This window comes from Bos indicus x Bos taurus, chromosome 28, assembly GCF_003369695.1.
Source record: "Bos indicus x Bos taurus breed Angus x Brahman F1 hybrid chromosome 28, Bos_hybrid_MaternalHap_v2.0, whole genome shotgun sequence".
Lineage (NCBI taxonomy): Eukaryota > Metazoa > Chordata > Mammalia > Artiodactyla > Bovidae > Bos > Bos indicus x Bos taurus.
Window position 1 is genome coordinate 32,834,985 of NC_040103.1, and position 17,934 is coordinate 32,852,918.

General features: G+C 44.2%; 1 protein-coding gene across 1 annotated transcript in view; it reads right to left on the bottom strand.

The window, feature by feature from the left end:
- The window catches only part of KCNMA1 (potassium calcium-activated channel subfamily M alpha 1), a 771,888-nt gene that overhangs the window by 253,189 nt on the left and 500,765 nt on the right, over nt 1-17,934 (bottom strand). The window contains 2 exon segments of the mRNA XM_027530425.1: nt 2,959-3,034; nt 9,796-9,871. Of these exon segments, the coding sequence (XP_027386226.1) occupies nt 2,959-3,034; nt 9,796-9,871 (152 nt within the window).

Here is a 17,934-nt window from a genome sequence, read left to right on the forward strand (position 1 = left end):
TAGAGAGCCCTGCCCTGGTCTAAAGTTTGCTCAATCCCAAAGAAATCCTGGACCCTCCCACAGAAAGCCTCCTCCTTTCATCCTTTTGACCAAGGAGATGCCTGGGGGACCCTGCTCCTTCAGATTATGCACCCAAACCCTGAACAGCATCTCTCAGAGTCTGACTAGGCTCTCCCTGCTTTGCAGAAGATCAGGGACCACTCTGCCCTACAAACTGCAGTAGCCTCCCTCGGGAGCACAAAATGTGAGCTCAGAAGAACTATCCCGAACCCTATACTCTGTAGACCAAGGACCAGCAAGCTTAGTCTGTGCAGGGCCAGACAGTCAATATTTTCGGCTTTGCAGCCCATAGGGTTTCTGCTTTTTGTGGGGACAACTCATCTCTGCAGGTGTAGCAGGAAATCTCTCAGAGGCAATGGGTGTGGAAGGCTTCTGCCCCTGACTTCGTTTCGTTCGGTCGCTCAGTCGTGTCTGACTCTTTGCAAACCCATGGACTGCAGCACGCCAGGTTTCCCTGTCTTTCACCATCTCCTGGAGCTTGCTTAAACTCATGTCCGTTGAGTCGGTGATGCCATCCAATCATCCATCTTCTGTTGTCCCCTTCTCCTCCTGCCTTCAATCTTTCCCAGCATCTGGGTCTTTTATAATGAAGCAGCTCTTTGCATCAGGTGGCCAAAGTACTGGAGCTTCAGCCTCAGCATCAGTCCTTCCAATGAATATTCAGGGTTGATTTCCTTTAGGATTGACCGGTTTGATCTTCTTGTAGTCCAAGGGACTCTCAAGAGTCTTCTCAAACACCACGGCTCAAAAGCATCAATTCTTCGGCATTCAGCTTCTTTATGGCTTTCACATCAATATATGACTACTGAAAAAACCATAGTTTTGACTGTATGGACCTTTGTAAGCAAAGTAATGTCTCTGCTTTTTAATATGCTGTCGAGGTTGGTCACAGCTTTTCTTCCAAGGAGCAAGCTTCTTTTAATTTCATGGCTGCAGTAACCATCTGCAGTGATTTTGGAGCCCAAGAAAATAAAGTCTGTCACTGTTTCCATTGTTTCCCCATCTATTTGCATGAAGTGATGGGACCGGATGCCATGATCTTAGCTTTTTGAATGTTGAGTTTTAAGCCAGCTTTTTCACTCCCCTCTTTCACCTTCACTTGCAGTTGCCCATCTCTGCTTTAGACTCACAAAACACTTCCTGTCCTCCCATCACCTATGATCTGCCAGCAAATGTGAGGCAGGTAGGAGAGATTTTGCAGAGAGGGGCCCAGCCCTACCATACACCCAAAGGCCAATGCGTGTGACCTGCCAGAATGGTCCCTGTGGATGGCCGGCCCCAAGCCTCCCTCCAGGCTGCCAGCCTGCCTCTGCAGAAAGCTTCCAAGGCCTGGCACACATCAGTGCCTGTCCTCCATGTGCCCTTTCTCGTGGAGGTTTCCTGGTGAAGCAGAATGTACTGGGTTGGCCCAAAAGTTCATTCAGGTCTTTCCATAAAATGTTATGAAATGAACTTTTTGTCTAACCCAGCACTTCACACACCAGTAAGGTGAGGTCACTGCTGACTGAAAACAACCAACTAACCCTCCATATCTGTGCTTTTTGACACTTGGCAGAGTTAGAGTGATTATCTAAGGGTGATTTCATCCAAGAATCCCATCAGCATAAAAGGGTGGGTAGGGTGGGGAACCATCAGATCCACTAACTGAGTGATAGCTCAGTTTTCCTTTGAATGCCAATCACAAAAACCCCAATGGGAGGTAGGTAACAATGCTTCCTTCCATCCATTAAGCAGACTGAAGCTCAGCGAGGGAAGGGCAACTTTACTCAAACTTCTGTTAGATGATGCTCCTTCCAGGTGTAACAATTTGTGTTTGTATGAAGCACACTTCTCAAAATAGCTATACTCTCTAAAAGCAGACAGAAATCTGCCTTGGGAATGTGAGTACAGCTTGACTTCATAATATAAGGCTTTCAGTGAGTTGTTAATTTAAAAGAATTAACATTTTTGAGATGCAAAATAACTTGACAGGTAATCAAGCAAAAGAATCAAAGAGGCCTTTTTGTAAGGGGGTGAGTGAAAGTCACTCATTCGACTCTTTGCGACCCCATGGACTACACAGTCCATGCAATTCTCCAGGCCAGAATACTGGAGTGGGAAGCCATTCCCTTCTCCAGGGGATCTTGCCAACCCAGAGATAGAACCCAAGTCTCCCACACTGCAGGCAGATTCTTTATCAGCTGAGCCACGAAGGAAGCCCTTATAAAGGGAAAGTGAAGAGAAACTGAGGAATCTGTTATTTGTTACTTACTAAGAGATGTGTGGCTCAGCTGGTAAAGAATCCACCTGCAATGCAGGAGACCAGGGTTCAATCCCTGGGTTGGGAAGATCCCCTGGAGAAGGGAATGGGTGGGGAACCATCAGATCCAGTAACTGAGTTATAGCTCAGAAGTTTTCCTTTGAATGCTAATCACAAAAATCCCAATGGGAGGTAGGTAACAATGCTTCCCACTCTAGTATTCTGGGCTGGAGAATTCCATGGACTGTATGGTCCATGAGGTCGCAAAGAGTCGTACACAACTGAGGAACTTCCACTTCACTTCAACAGATGGGGATCAGACTTCCAACCTGGTCGCCAACCTTTTCCAGTGATTGCTTAGGAAGCACTGCCATCTTGTGGTTTGCTGGGGTTACTGCAGACAGAAAAAAAAATCTACGGAAGCCCCTGCCCCAGCTATACAGGTGAGCTGAAAAACACAGGTTTAGAGTGTGAACATGACTCACCATTTGGAACTAGTTTAGGTTAAAAGGGTTGGAAACCTAGACAACTTGTGCAGTTGTTTTTCCTTTTTCTGCATTCTCCAGCAGGGCTGAAGTTTGTCTCCCAGGTAATAAAATGACTCTGAGAGGGTCTTCTTCCAGAAAAGTCAGAACTGAAGCATCTTCAAGGATACTTACCAAATGGATGAACCCGGCTGCTGTGAGCCACGTGCTGATAAAAATGGAGAGCAGATTCACCAGCTTGATGGAATTACTGTGCAAAAGAGACAAAAAGCAAGATCCCCAAGTTACAGAAGACCCTGTTGGGAGTGGCTTCCAGGGCAACAGCGCCCCTTTAAGGAGGAGGCAGCCCATCCCCAAGCCCCCAGTGTTCCTCCCCGTCATAAGGGAAGGATCTGAAAGGCGGCAAATGTAGTTCAGGCTGGAGCCTGTAGGAAGATGAAATCTGAGCTGCTGAGAGTGGTCCCTAAATAAACCCCTCTGGTTGTTTAAAAAAATTTTTTATTACTTTTTACTTTGAACATTTTTATGTCTACAGAAATAGTGAAAGACAAACACTGGGATGCCCTTCACCTAACATTTTGCCACATTGGCTTTATCTGTATATTTTCTCTCTCTCTTTTTTTTCTGGCTGAAACCATTTACAAGCACGTTGTAGACATCACAACACAACCTTATAAACTTCAGCACTCAACACCTAAGAAGGACGCCATGTAAAACGATCATAGTCCAACTGTCCTACCTAAGGAAATTAACACAGATTCAGTAATGTCATCTAATATTCACTCCCAAGCTAGATTTCTGCAGTTGCTCCAATATTAGGCTTATTGATGCTCTCATGTTTTCACCCTAAAGAAGTAATAGAGATAATAATGTGCTGCATTTGATTATTATGTGGCTTTAATCTAGGAGTCAGGAAACTTTTCTAACAAAGGGACAAATAGTAAATATCCAGGCTTTGCTGGGACATAAAGTCTCTGTTGCAACTATACACAGGAGACCTGTAAAGGAATTAGTTGTGGCTGTGTTCCAATAAAACTTTATTTACAAAGACAGGCAGTGGGTTGATTGGCCCATAGGCTATGTATTTTCCATCCTGTGCTTTATTCTCCTTTAATCTGTATATAACATGCCCCGCCTACCCGCCCCCCCTACACACACACACATACACACACCCTTTTTATTATGTCTTTCTGTGATTATTTTATTTTCTATGCAGCCAAGCCTGCTGTTATCCAGAAAGTCCCATATTCTGGATTTGTCTTACAAGATCCTGTTTCAATACATCTGTTGAGAATACCTGCCTGGGATGGCATCACATCAGGAAATTGCAACTCTGTTACACCAGGTGCAGTCACTTGGTATCCGTGGGAGCCCGAGGTGGCGCCACTGAGAGGCGCCAGCTTCCCTTTGTAATCAATATGCCAGCTGGGGAGTGGGACTCTGGTTTATTCCTATGGCCCAGCAATAGATATCCCTATTGCTGGGCCATAGGAATATCCTATTCCCTAGCAATCTTACACCTAAAAATTTCCGCATCCACTGGTGTTCTTTGAGAAGTGAGTTCTTTGGAACTCACTAGATGTCTAGCTCCCTGAGAGCAGGGGCCTTGTCGGCCAGAAGCCTGGGAGTGGTGAGTCCCCCGTGCACAGTAGGACCTCTAAGAATTTGCACAGAGTGAGCTGGTCTCCCTTCTGCATTCTTCCTCCCTGCCTTCACCCCGTTTTCTCCCGCTGGCTGTACAGCTCCTCAACCACTGTTGCAGGGGGTTGCTCCCCTGTCCAAAGGTCCTCATGGACTAAAACTCTATGTCTACACTGCCTCCTTCCACACCCGCTGAAGTCTCAGATATTCTCCTACCACTGTTCTTTCTACATAAACTCTTGCAACTTCTATCAAAGCCAAAAATATCTGCCAAAACTGTTTATGCTATGACTCAGCTTGAGAGCCCTCCCCACCTACTGAATATTTCCCTTTCTCCAAAGCTTGGTATAGGCCATACCTCCTCCTTAAAGTAACTCCACCCATGGCAATACCAAGTGACCTGCGGCTTTTTTATCTCCAGCTAATCACGGGACACCAATCCCACTCTCTTAAGCCATCATTTTTACATTTCTAGTTGACTTTCTCGTGTTCCCAACTGCATCACGCAGAAAAGAACCCTATGTTCTATCTTCTTCAGTCTTCCCAGAGGGGTGTAACACTGCCCACAGGCTGGTTCAGCCCATCAGTCTTAATAGATTGATCTCTGACCCCTTCCACCTCTTTCTCAAGGGAAAACGGACGACTGAAATTCTAAGAGTTTAAGATCACCCTGATAAGAATGGCTAGCACGGTTCTCTCACAGGATTTACCATGCATACTGCTGTTTTAAGTACTTCATGTATATGAATTCATCTCATCTTCATAAAGACTCTATGAGTTGGTCCCAAGGTTAAGAAACTGACCCAAGTTCACATAAGCAGGCAGCAGAGTTGGGATTTGAACCCAGGCAGTTTGGCCCCAAAGACTGCCCTTTAGTCCACTACACTACACAACAAGAGTCACAGACTGGGGTCCACCAGAAAGTCCTCCTTGCTGTGAAAGCAAAGCTGGGACTCCCCCACACTCTTGCATAGGATATGAAGAGGGTCAGAGGCCATTGCCCCAGAGAGGAGAGAGGTTACCACCATATCCACGGCCCAACCAGTTTCTCAAGGGGAGGCCAGAATAAAGTAAAAGCCTCCTCTGAGGCACGTTAATACTGGACAGTGAGAGACTCATGAGTAACAGGTAGTCAGTAGCAAAGAAAGAGATCTCAGGGATGCCTGTGTTGTTCAACTTCTCCGAAGATAATTGAGTGCCGAGGTGACTCACTTACATAGTCCTGGATGCTGGAACAAAGCAGTGTCCCAACGATAACCATGCAGAGCCCTCTTGAGATATTAAAACTATGGGAATCTCCAGGCCTCATGGTGCTTTGGAAAATGACCCAATATGGTGATTATTAATCTCTAAGTGATCGTCACAGTGATATTAATAGCGCTTAAGGGAGCTCTCTGTTGTGTAGAGAACATTTAATCATTGTTGCTGAAAGAGTCTCTATTAAGCACTGAAATCTGATTATTTTTATGGCATCTGCATTATTACAGATCCCCAGTATTAGGATTTGCTTTTCAAATTAAACTCTATGACCGGGCAATCATCTAAAAGCTCTACGCAAGAGATACAAGATTAACTCTTGGGGCACTCTCTCCATATTCTAAAATTTGAATCTCACCAGGTTGCAAAGAGCTCCCTGGAAGGAGGAAAAGGGTTGCAGGGTAGGTCTGTGGGCTCTGTGTGGACACTGGAGATAAAGACTTGAGGGTCAAGTTCAGAAGTCTGGACTGAACCCTAAGGTCCTAAGGATGAGAGTGATTGGAACAATTCAGATTCTAGCGTTCTCGTGATAAGGGATAAAAAGTGTGATCTTTGCATGATAGCTTAACTTCACTTTCGTGTTTTCTATTATTGTTTCTGGGACCCTGGCCCATGAGTTCTCACTAGCCACGAAAGGATACAATGAATCATTATCCACAGGGGAGACACAGAGACCTTCCTGTTTTTACAGGTCAGAGACCTTTCTCAGGACTCTGTAGATACTGGGGGAGAAAGAAAGACAGAGAGAGATGGTGTGTGTATCTCTGTAGATACTGGAAGAATGAATGTCCCTCTCTTTCCAAGATTATCACTAAAAACACAGAACCATGGGGGTTATCTTTGCTCAGTGAATTTACCAGGACATGTTTTGGTTGACACTGAAAATGTCATCCTCCTTCCACAGAGAAACACAAATTCGTCCCAGTTCTGGTTGATTAGTATCTTCCTCTTTGCTTCCGGCTGAGAATACAGATAGGTGCCAATGTCCTTATTTTGTTTCATTGTTACCTTTGCCAGACAGATGTGAAGCCCCCTCAAAGTCAACTGCACTGTATCCCACAGGGATGAAGGGCCTGAGCTATAGACACAATTCAAGTTCTGTCAATTCTACACCTTAAATATCATTCAATCTCTCTCCCTTTTCTAAGGCCAGTCCATAGTACCAATGCCTGGACAACTGCCCCCCTGACATCTAAACATCGATGGCTTAGATGTTTCAAGCCCACTTTCCATACAATTTCCACGTGGAATTCATGACATCTGAGAGCCTTCATGATGTGGCCTCTACTCTTTTAAAGGCCTTTAAACGTGGAGCCATTTCTGAGGCCATTTAGGTAGTACAGTGGTTTCAGTTTCCAAAATGTAAAAAAAAAAAAATAAAGTGTGTTGCTTAGGTAAATGATGGTAAATATTGTACACAGCGTGGAATGCTATGTGGGAAATAAGTGACGCGGTAGAATGGTTGTGGTTGTTTAGTCACTAAGTCGTGTCTGTCTCTTTGCAACCCCATGGACTGTAGCCCGCCAGGCTCCCCTGTCCGGGATTTCCCAGGCAAGAATACTGGCGTGGGTTACCCTGCCTTCCTCCAGGGGATCTTCCTGACCCAGGGATTGAACACACGTCTCCTGCATTGGCAGGCAGGTTCTTTACCACTGAGTCATCAGGAAGTCCCTCCGAGGGCTCTCTTTTCTCACTTACATTCCTTTTGCAGCTGCTGTGACTGGAAGTCAGCTGCACCCCTCGCTCTCATAGGCCCAGTCTCCAGCCTCACCAGGATGACACCTGGCTGTCTACAAGGCTTACTGAAGACACCCTCTTTGCCTTGAAAGGATCCTTGACTGCCCCTCATTCAAGCTGAGGCTTACTTAACTATTCTCCTCTATGCCTCCAAGGTCTGCATCCCAGTACCAACCACAGTCGGCTCTCCCTCCCTCAGGGGCTCTCAGAAAGCAGAACTCAATCCTGGCACCCTCTCACTGCTGCACAGGTGGGTGCTCGATTCAGGCTTGAACTGACCTACTCACATGGCTGTGACCGTAAGCCAAAGGAAGTGGGACAATTCCAAGCGTGAGGCCGAGATGGAAACCATTCTCCAGTGACAGGGGAGTTTAATTCTGTGGGCAGCAGGATGCTGGGAAAATGTTTGGGGCTTAGGATGGCAGACTCCGTGGTAGCCCACCACCTCATGACTCTCCCAACACAGAAAGTCGCCTCTTACCCTCACTCATCGCTTCAGGTATTCCCCTCCTCTGCACTGGGAGAAGGAACCGCCTTAATTGTGGAGTTCTCAGGAGGACTGTTTCCCCAGGGATGCCAGTGCTATTTCCTACACCTAAAGGAAAGTTTGCCCCACCCCCACCCTAAGAAGTGGGAAATCGGTGGCTCTCTTGGCAAAAGCCCAGAAAAAGATATTTTACACAGATGGCTTATCATTCTCCTAAGTCCAGAAAGGATCGCATGGAGTACAAGGAAGGTGAGAACACAGTTCTTTCCGTGTTACTCCTCGGAGTGATGGCACCTTGGGGTCAGAGGATTAAAAGACTCCTGAACAAGTAATCATGAAGCCGGGAGACGGAGGCACTCTACCACGTTAGACAGTGTGGACAGCTCCATATAACACCATCCGCATGAGTGTCTCTTAAATGCAGCCCCTGTGAGCAGCACTGGGTCCTCACCAGGTCTACTTTTAAAAACCCAGTGTAGCAAATATGATATAGGCAAACCTTAGGGATGGCTAGCTTTGTCAATCATTTTAATTTCAAGAGTAATATGGGTCCATTGCACACAAGAGTCATAAAATGGTAGCAATGAAGGTTACTGTCACTCAGAAGAAATATGAAGAATAACAATATTCATCCTATATTAATAATAGTACACACAATGGAGCACCAACAAATTCTGACCCCAGGATTACGACAGTAAGGGTGTTGGAACACACCGTAGAAGACTACCAGGGCATTCGATGCTCATTTTCTTTTTAACTTGACTAACAGAAAGTGAATTTATTCCCCTATTCACAGATGAATAGTTAGCAAGGGGAAATCAATCTGGAATTAAAACAAACAAAAATAAACAAAAAACACTAAGACCCTAAGAGGAAAGCCAAGAGCCTGTCACACTTGTTGGATGTGACATATTCCGGAAGTTGAGTCCCAGCCTCAGTTACTGGGAAAACAATGCTAAGTCCAAGCCCCCCTTGCTCCCCTCCCTGAGTGCAGGTGTATTCATTATAAATCACAAACTCAGAGGTGTCCTGTTTTTCATCATTTATCAAACACGCTAAGGCCAACCGAAGAGGAAATGGAACATTAGCAGTGAGTTTCTCAAAGTGTAATTTCCTATGAGAGAAATTTATGACCTGTACTTATTCTCCATTAAAAGACGTCCAACCTCTTTTATTAGTTTATTCATCAAGGCAGCCCTGGTTTCAGGCCAGCTCTGAGAACCTGCAGGTCATCAGGAAAAGGGTCTCTGGGGAATTTTTTTCTCCTGGTCCAGTAGTGTTTTCCAGATCATAACACAGTTAACAGAAGTAGTCATGGTGCCTTCAGCAGGAGGTTTTTAGGTATTCCCCAGAAGGCAATTCACAGAGCAAGCCCCAGGGGCTACACGGGCTATAAAGTGAACATCTAGAATGTACTTTGAAATAAAATGATTTCTGTGTGCCGTATGAGGTTTGTGATTGCCTCTCAAAGAGCATTGCCTCCACTGCTTTCATGGCCAGGTTCAATTTCTTATTTAGTGATGTAATAAAGGGGTGATTTAAAACCTGTGAGCAAGGACTTCCCAATCAATGAGCAGACCTATCCCTATCCACTGTGCTCCTCTCTCCATGATGCTGTGTCTGGTGCCCAAGCAACCCCACGTGGTGCCCCCAAACTGCCTCTACTCCCCCACATACACGGCCCTTCCTCTTCTCATCACCACAGAGTCCCCTGTCCTGCAGAAGATCCAACGCTAGGCTCTCCCTGGATTTCTGGATTGGAGCACTGTCTCTGTGCACAAAAGAACACTAATTTTATCATAATGAAAGTAAATACACCTGATATTTACAGCTTAGCACTGGGGACCAGAAGGAGGAAAAAAAAAAAAATAGGAGACAGAACATCTTACCTTGTTTTCAGGATATTCAGAAACTGTAAAATTTCTGAAAACTGGATCAGTCTGAGAGCTCTTAAAAATCTCAAACCTGGAAAGAGAAATGAAATTAGAGCTGCGTTATTTTCAATGTGTAGTTTTAATGCCTACACTCTGCTGCTGGATTTAGAGCTGCCAAGGTTGAGGGGATATGAAATTCCTGCAGAAGACTGAACCATCCAGTACCTTGGATGTACTCCTTCATCCTGATCCTTGACTAGTTTAATCTCAGCTGGTAAACTGACAGGCTCATTAAAGGGAGCCTGTGTGGAGCTACAGCAGAGGAAGTTCTGGCGGGGAGAGCCCAGTTCACTGAGCTGTCTCGTGTCCATCTCTGATTTAAAGCACTATGTCTAAGTTGCACGGCTGTTTGAGAGGATTCTGCCTCTGAAAAATACTGGGAATAGCTCAGCGTAACCCTTGTGCTAAGAGCAGATTAGGAACAAATCGGATAACCTCACCTCTTTGGTGAATTTTTTTTTTTTCAATTTTTATCTTCAGTCCTGATAAAATGAAGAGTATAGCCCATGGTGTTATCTGTTTCCTACAAAGTTCTATATTTTTCTCCCAATCAAAAAAAAATCAAATCAGTAAGATCTCACACCCCATAACATCAGGATTCAAAACTTCTATAATTCCATTTTATTGAATGTCAAGATAAACGCTTCTTCTTCAGAAATCAGCAACCTCTCTTGAATGAAGAAGCAGCAGTGTTTCTACATGTGAAGAGAGAGAGGGAAATGGGGAAGGAAGACCCAAGTGGAGATTCAAGGAAATACAAATTATTGTTGGGTTTTAATAGCCATGAGTAAAATGTATTTCTGTTGAGATCAAATTAGTGAGTCAAAAGCAATCTGAGTGGCACAGGACTTTGAAGCTTGGCAGTCTTGTAGGAGTACTGTTTACAAAATACTGATTATCGCAGCTCTGGAACACTTTCAACAGCACACCTGCTCTCAAGGGGATGTTCTTGTGCATATTTTCTGAAAGCATTATATTAAGCTGCCCCATGTGTCATGCGTAGAGCTGAGCACAGAGTGGGCTAAACTGTGAGTGGTTAGCTCAGAGCCAGTGGGTGAGACTTTATTTGGCGCCTTATCTGAGGCAGCAAACGGGGAAGGCATGCAGAGCAGAGGGAAGAGGCTGTGGTGATTCTCTTATGACCCCAGGGTGAATCAAGGAAAGAAGACAGATCGGACGTGTTCTCCTAAATGGCTCCACACTGGGCCCAGATCGATGATTCTTCATTCACGCATAAGGTGAAAGAAAAAACTAACATAAGGCACACAGGCAGAAGGACGAGAAGATGTGGCTCAAAAGGAAAATTTCTCATCTAAAAGGATTTAACTTCATGGACAGAAGATTTTTCAGAAGACATCTGCCTTCTGTTGTGAATGATATTCATCTTACTTTTATTAAACAAGAAAGTGCAGAGATGAGAAGGGATGTGGATGAAATAAAAGGCTCCCGAGCCCAAAACTCAGTCCTAACTGAGCTGATGAAAGGTGGACTTCACACTGCTGAAAACTGGATGCAGAGGGCAAAACGGAGGCCCCGTCTCACGAGGCAGAGAACATGAGAAAAGGGAGGAAAAAAGATGAAACGTAAGGAAACAGAAACGAAGTGGAGAGTACAGAGACCCAACCTGTGAGTGAAATGTGTTCCAAAGGGAAGTGCAGACAACACGCAGATCATAAATAATGGCCAGGACATCACAGGAGTGCAAGGCAAAATGAATGACCAGCTCTGTAAGACTGATACCAAGAAATCACCTATTCGTATCCTTCAAATTTTAAGCATTAAAATAAATGAAAATATAAAAAAATCAAAGTGATGAGGGTGAGGAGAGGGTTACAATTAATGCAACTAAGATTTAATTATATATCAGTGAGTGTTAAATGACAATTGAGCAAAACTCAGAATTTTAAAACAAAGAGAGTCTAACCCAAGATTTTTATACCCCGTCAAGTAGTTGTTCAACAGTAATAAAGGCAACAAAAAAATACTTTCAAATATCCAAGTTCTCAGAAAATGTACTGTTTGTATAAAATATTTGCAATGTTCCTAAGTCTTATTAAATCAGCATGGGCAGAGGGGCAGGCTGGAAAGTGAGTTTTTTAAATAAACGTTCCTGCTGGTTCTAAGCACCTAGCCCAACCTGGATGGCTGATCTAACTCCAGCATCACTGTCACATATTGCTGGGAGATAAAATAACACGTTTAGAAGCTCGACATAGGCAAGGACTGGCAGTTAGCACTGAAACCAGTCACGATATAAGGATGTTTTAGTAATGTATAAGCCACTGATAATTTCATCCTGGAAAATTGTGTGTCTATGTGAGTGAATTTTCATTTATGGAAACAAAAATAGAATACAAATGACCCACACTTTCGATGGCATATCTTTATCGTGAAGCAATGCCTTTTGTATCCTATGTTATTTGTTGGTCGCTTGTCACATTTTAAAGCAACTCAGAAAAATATGTGTGTGAAAATAAAGGTAAGGAAAAAAAAAATGCAGCTGTCACTAGGTCCTATCCTCTTGCTGGCTGTAAACTGGAGACCTGGGTTTGAGCACTTTCCCAAGGAGAGCAAGCAGGAAGATTAATAATGTACGAAAGAGGAAAACAAGCTGGTTCTCAGGAGAAGAGGAGAGCCCAGGATGGAGGCCCAGGACGAAGGTCTCCCTGGCAAAGGGGCTCGGGGTGATGCAGGAGCAACACTCTCACGCACTACACAGCTGTGGGCTTTGTTTACTCGGCCGCCTCGGGCTGGTCACTATCACAGCACGAGGCTTCACTAGTGCAAATGCGAAACAGTATTCCACCCAGGTTAAAAAACAGAACAGTGTTGGGACTTCCCTGGTGGTCCAGCGGTTAAGAATCTGCCTTGCAATGCAAGGGACGCAGGTTCAATCCCTGGTCTGGGAACTCAGATCCCACATGCTGCGGAGCAACTAAGCCCCTGTGCCACAGCTAACCCCTGAGGTGGCCAAGATGAACAAATAAAATAGATAAATACTTAAAAAAAATCAGTCTACATGCTCTCCTCAGATTACGCTAGACACTCTGGAGAAATGCATGGTCTGGAGTGTTGATCCTTCCAGCCGCATATCACAACAGCTCCTAACTGCTTCCCCACTGGACACTTTGTGGTCAGTCCTCAGCAGAGCAGCCAGAGAGCCTGTCACCAGGTAAAATGGTCATGCCGCCCCTCTGCTCAAAATCCTCCAATGTGCCCATTCCACACAGAGGAGAAGTCCAAGTCCCTCAGCGACCTAAAGCAAGGCCAGTCCTCATTCCTTCCAGACCTGCTGACCCCCTCCTCCCCCTTATGCTATCAATATCAGTACTTAACCTCTCATCTGAATGTCTTCCTCAGTGAACCTGCCTCAGGGCCTTTTGTTCCCTAAATGGTGCACTCTCTCACCTCCTTCAGGTGTTTGATCAGCGTTAACTTTCTCAGTGAGACCTTCCCTGGCTATGCTGTCTAAAACCACAATTCCCCCTACAACCCTACCCACCCCCAAAAAACTCTTCATTCCACTTGCCTGTTTTACTTTTCTCCCCAGCATGAAGCACAAGCATCTTACTTACATAATTTACCTTCTGTCTCCTTATCCATAGCGCCACCTCTAGGAGGAGAGGGACTGATCTTTACTTTGTTCACGGCTATATCCCATTCTGAAGGAGATCAGCCCTGGGATTTCTTTGGAAGGAATGATGCTAAAGCTGAAACTCCAGCACTTTGGCCACCTCATGCGAAGAGTTGACTCATTGGAAAAGACTCTGATGCTGGGAGGGCAGGAGGAGAAGGGGACGACAGAGGATGAGATGGCTGGATGGCATCACTGACTCAATGGACGTGAGTCTGGGTGAACTCCGGGAGTTGGTGATGGACAGGGAGGCCTGGCGTGTTGCAATTCATGGGGTCACAAAGAGTCGGACACGACTGAGCAGCTGAACTGAACTGAACTGAACTGATATCCCATGTACCTAAAATAGTGCCTGGCATAAGGAGGATACTCAGCAAACACTTGCTTGAATTGAACTGAATGAATCAGACTTCTGAGAAAGAATTAGACAGCAGAGAGCTAAAGATTAGCTACTCTGCTTGTGGAACCCTGAGATTACACATTGTCTACTAGAGGGATAAGCCATGACCTCTGAAGGTTCACTTGACAGAGGCCAGGGCTGACACTCTTAGGAAATAAGAAGGAGCCTAACCAGGAAAGAGCCTTGATCCACGGTCATGCTGCTGAACCCAGAGAGGTCCTGAAAGAGGATGGACAGCAACCTCACATTCCATAAGGAGGCCAAGAAAAGGAAACAGTGGAAAGGGCAATGCCTAAGCAACAAATATTCATCTCCTCTGCTTTATAACATTATATTCTTATAATTTAGTCTATATAAGTTAAAATTTCTCTGAAATAAAATTATATTTTTAGGAGATAGAAAACAGCCATAACAGAGTTGTGAAGAAAATGAAATGTTAATTATGCCCTCCAAAAGTCTAGATGGTTTCACAAGCCAGTTCCTTTAAACTATCCAAATACAGTAAACTCCTCTACATACTCCCTATTATATACTTAAGTAGTAAAAATGGTCGGACACAACTGAGTGACTTCACTTTCACTTTTCTCTTTTATGCATTGGAGAAGGAAATGGCAACCCACTCCAGTGTTCTTGCCTGGAGAATCCCAGGGACGGGGGAGCCTGGTGGGCTTCCGTCTATGGGGTCACACAGAGTCGGACACGACTGAAGCGACTTAGCAGCAGCAGCAGCAGCAAAAATGGACTTTTCTTTTTCTGTACTCTGTATTGGTTAGAAAAGGGGCATTACCTAGACATAGGTACCCCACATACTAAAAGAAAAAATTGGCAAGCTCATCACACTAATGACTAACCACAAGAATCCTACAGAAACTCGGAGACTGTATTAAATAAATAACAAGCATGGGCAGTAGCGGCTGCTGTGGGGCGCAGCCCAGATCTTTTTCCAGGGATCTTTATTCATCACTGGCTCCTGAAGAAGGACCTTGCCCACACGCATCACCAGGGTGGCTCCCATGGCTGGTGGATGTGGGGACAAAGGTCTGCCACCTCGCCTGGATCTGGAGCAATACGGAAGGGCTCTCCAGCTGCAGGACTACAAAGGGATGGACGAGGCCTCTGGTGCAGCTGCACTGCAGCCGAGCCCTCCACCCCGTCCTAGCTCCCTTCTTCTCTCCCAGTGATAGCGCTGAAACCTGCCCTGGAGGCATGGTCCAGAAGACTAAGGATCCTGCAGAAGCATGCTGAGCACATCGGAAATACTAAACAGACAGTAATCTCATCGCATGAAGCTATGGAATTGTGAAACAGCATATTATTGTTCACAATTTCAAAGAAAAGTAAAGAAGACAAAATAGAAAGCCGATAAAGATTCACACACACACACAGAGTACAGAGCATTCCTGTTACTTTCAATTAATGGTGAAATGATGATGTTGACAATGAAGTAAATCTATTATGATTGATCATATGTTATTTTTAATTACTTCTACATGCCTAACCCTTTAGCTGTATCTTATTTAATTCATACAACAGAAGAAAACACCTAAGAATAAACAGACAAGCGAGCGTGTCCAGTACAGTGTGTAAGCAACACAGCCAGATTCCATTCCACACTTGTGTAATGCCATAAAGCCAAGCTTGTAACCACTGCCCCGGCACAGACGTTGTTGGCCAATCGGTTCAGATTCTAAATATCAGCACTCAAGTAAGCGCTCACAGCACTTGTGATCCTCCTGCCAAACTCTCCTAACAATTTACATTTCCATCAGGGGGGAAATGCTCTTTGCCTACAACCCCACCAGAGTCAGTATTTTGATGAAGAAAAGATGAAGGAAATGAAGAGAAGGGAGGAAAAGAATGAAAGCAGGAGTCTCAATCTGACAGGCGCCAACCCCAAACAGAGGGGCTCCCCAGGTGGCACAGCGGTAAAGAATCCACCCGCCAATGCAGGTGCCAACGCAGGAGGCATGAGAAGATGCGGGTTTAATCCCTGGGTTGGGAAGATCCCCTGGAGTAGGAAATGGCAAGCCATTCCAGTATTCTTGCCAGGGAAATCCCATGAACAGAGGAGTCTGGGTGGGCTACAGTCCATGAGGTCACAAAGAGTCAGACGTGACTGAGTGACTTGAGCACACACACATGTAACCCCAACAGAGCTTACCGCTGTTTCATTTTGTTTTTTAAATTAACAAATGAAATTAACTGTGTTCTCATATATTCACTAGTCGTTTTACTTTATTTTTTAAAGTGGTTTATAGTGGTCTCTGCCAGATTATCTGTGTATTCATCTTATTACTATATTTGAGCTGTCATAATGAGAATATATGTTGTATATTTTATCCCACCGTTCACCATTCTTTTAATTTTGCTCAAAGTTTTTTTCCCCCTAAGTCTAAAATTTATTTAAGGTGTCTTTTTCCCCTGAATTCCAAAGTTTGCTATATGGTCAAATGTATCAGACTTCCAATATTGTTTCTTTGATATTCAAAAATTTCCATTTCCATCATAAAAACAGATTTTTATTAATGCATGCACATTTTCCCTCTGTACTTTCAGGGCACTGGTTCTCAACCTTGGCTGCATATTTAAATCACCTGGGAAGCTTTAAGAATTATTGATACCCAGGTCTCACTTCCTCCTCCTCGATTTTGACTTGATGGGTCTGAGGTACAGTCAGACAGAGGGAATTTTAAAGCTCTGAGATGATCCAAATGAGCCATTACGGTTGAGAAGCATTTCAAACTTTTTCTATAAATGGATGGATAGTAAATATTTTAGGTTCTATCACAACTACCCACTCTGCTGCAAATGACATGTAAATGAATGCATGTGACTATATTCCAGTAAAATTGTATTCAAATAAATAAGCCATGGAGCCTAGCTTGCTATGCCAGCTTTAGAGACCAGCTATTTAAATTCCACGTGCACATGAATCATCCAGGGTTTGTTAACATTCACACTCTATTCCTTGAGTCTGAAGCGGGGCCTGATGCTCTGCAGTTCTAACCAGCTCCACGATGTCACCGATTTTGGTCTAATATCACACCAGTAACAAGACTGCACGTCAGTGCTTCCCAGACTTTGTTGCCATTACAATCACCTGGAAATTGTGGAACAACACTGGTGTCTGCCTCCCACCCTCAGATATTCTGATTTAATCGGTCTGGGTGACAACCTGGGTGTAGACAATTTTTATAACTCCCCCCTCTTGAAAGTCCCCTGGACTGCAAGGAGATCCAACCAGTCCATTCTAAAGGAGATCAGTTCTGGGTGTTCACTGGAAGGACTGCTGCTAAAGCTTTAACTCCAATACTTTGGCCACCTCATGCGAAGAGTTGACTCATTGGAAAAGACTCTGATGCTGGGAGGGATTGGGGGCAGGAGGAGAAGGGGACAACAGAGGATGAGATGGCTGGATGGCATCACCAAGTTGATGCACATGAGTTTGGGTGAACTCCGGGAGTTGGTGATGGACAGGGAGGCCTGGCGTGCTGCGATTCATGGGGTCACAAAGAGTCAGACACGACTGAGTGACTGAACTGAACTGAACTGAGATGATTCTAACGTGCAGTCAAGTGTGCAAACCATCCATTTAGGGTATCTTTTCTTCTTTTGACCTTTAACATGCAAATCCATCTTGACATATTTATTTATTTTGGTTAATAATGTGCCAAAGGGACTAAGTTTTATTTTTTTCCCAAAATAGTTGGCAAGTTTCCTTTTCCCTTAGTAACCATTTGAATATTCTAAAACCACTAATATATCCATGAAGCACTCTGCCTCTTCACTTTTAAAGAACATACTAACTATAAACTAGAAGAAATCAGTAGCACGGTAAGAGATTACTTATAAAATAATGCATTCAGCTCAAGATCTTAGGAAAAAGTAGTCTTTACAACCCTAGAATAAAAGATGATTTCTACTTTAGTGTTTATACTTGAATAATCAGAGAACTAAAAAATATTAAAAGTGATAAAAATTTTCAAATCATTTTCTGGGGGTAAAAAATAACAATAATAAAACAAAATAAAAACCAATAAAGCAACAGATAGAAAAGGAA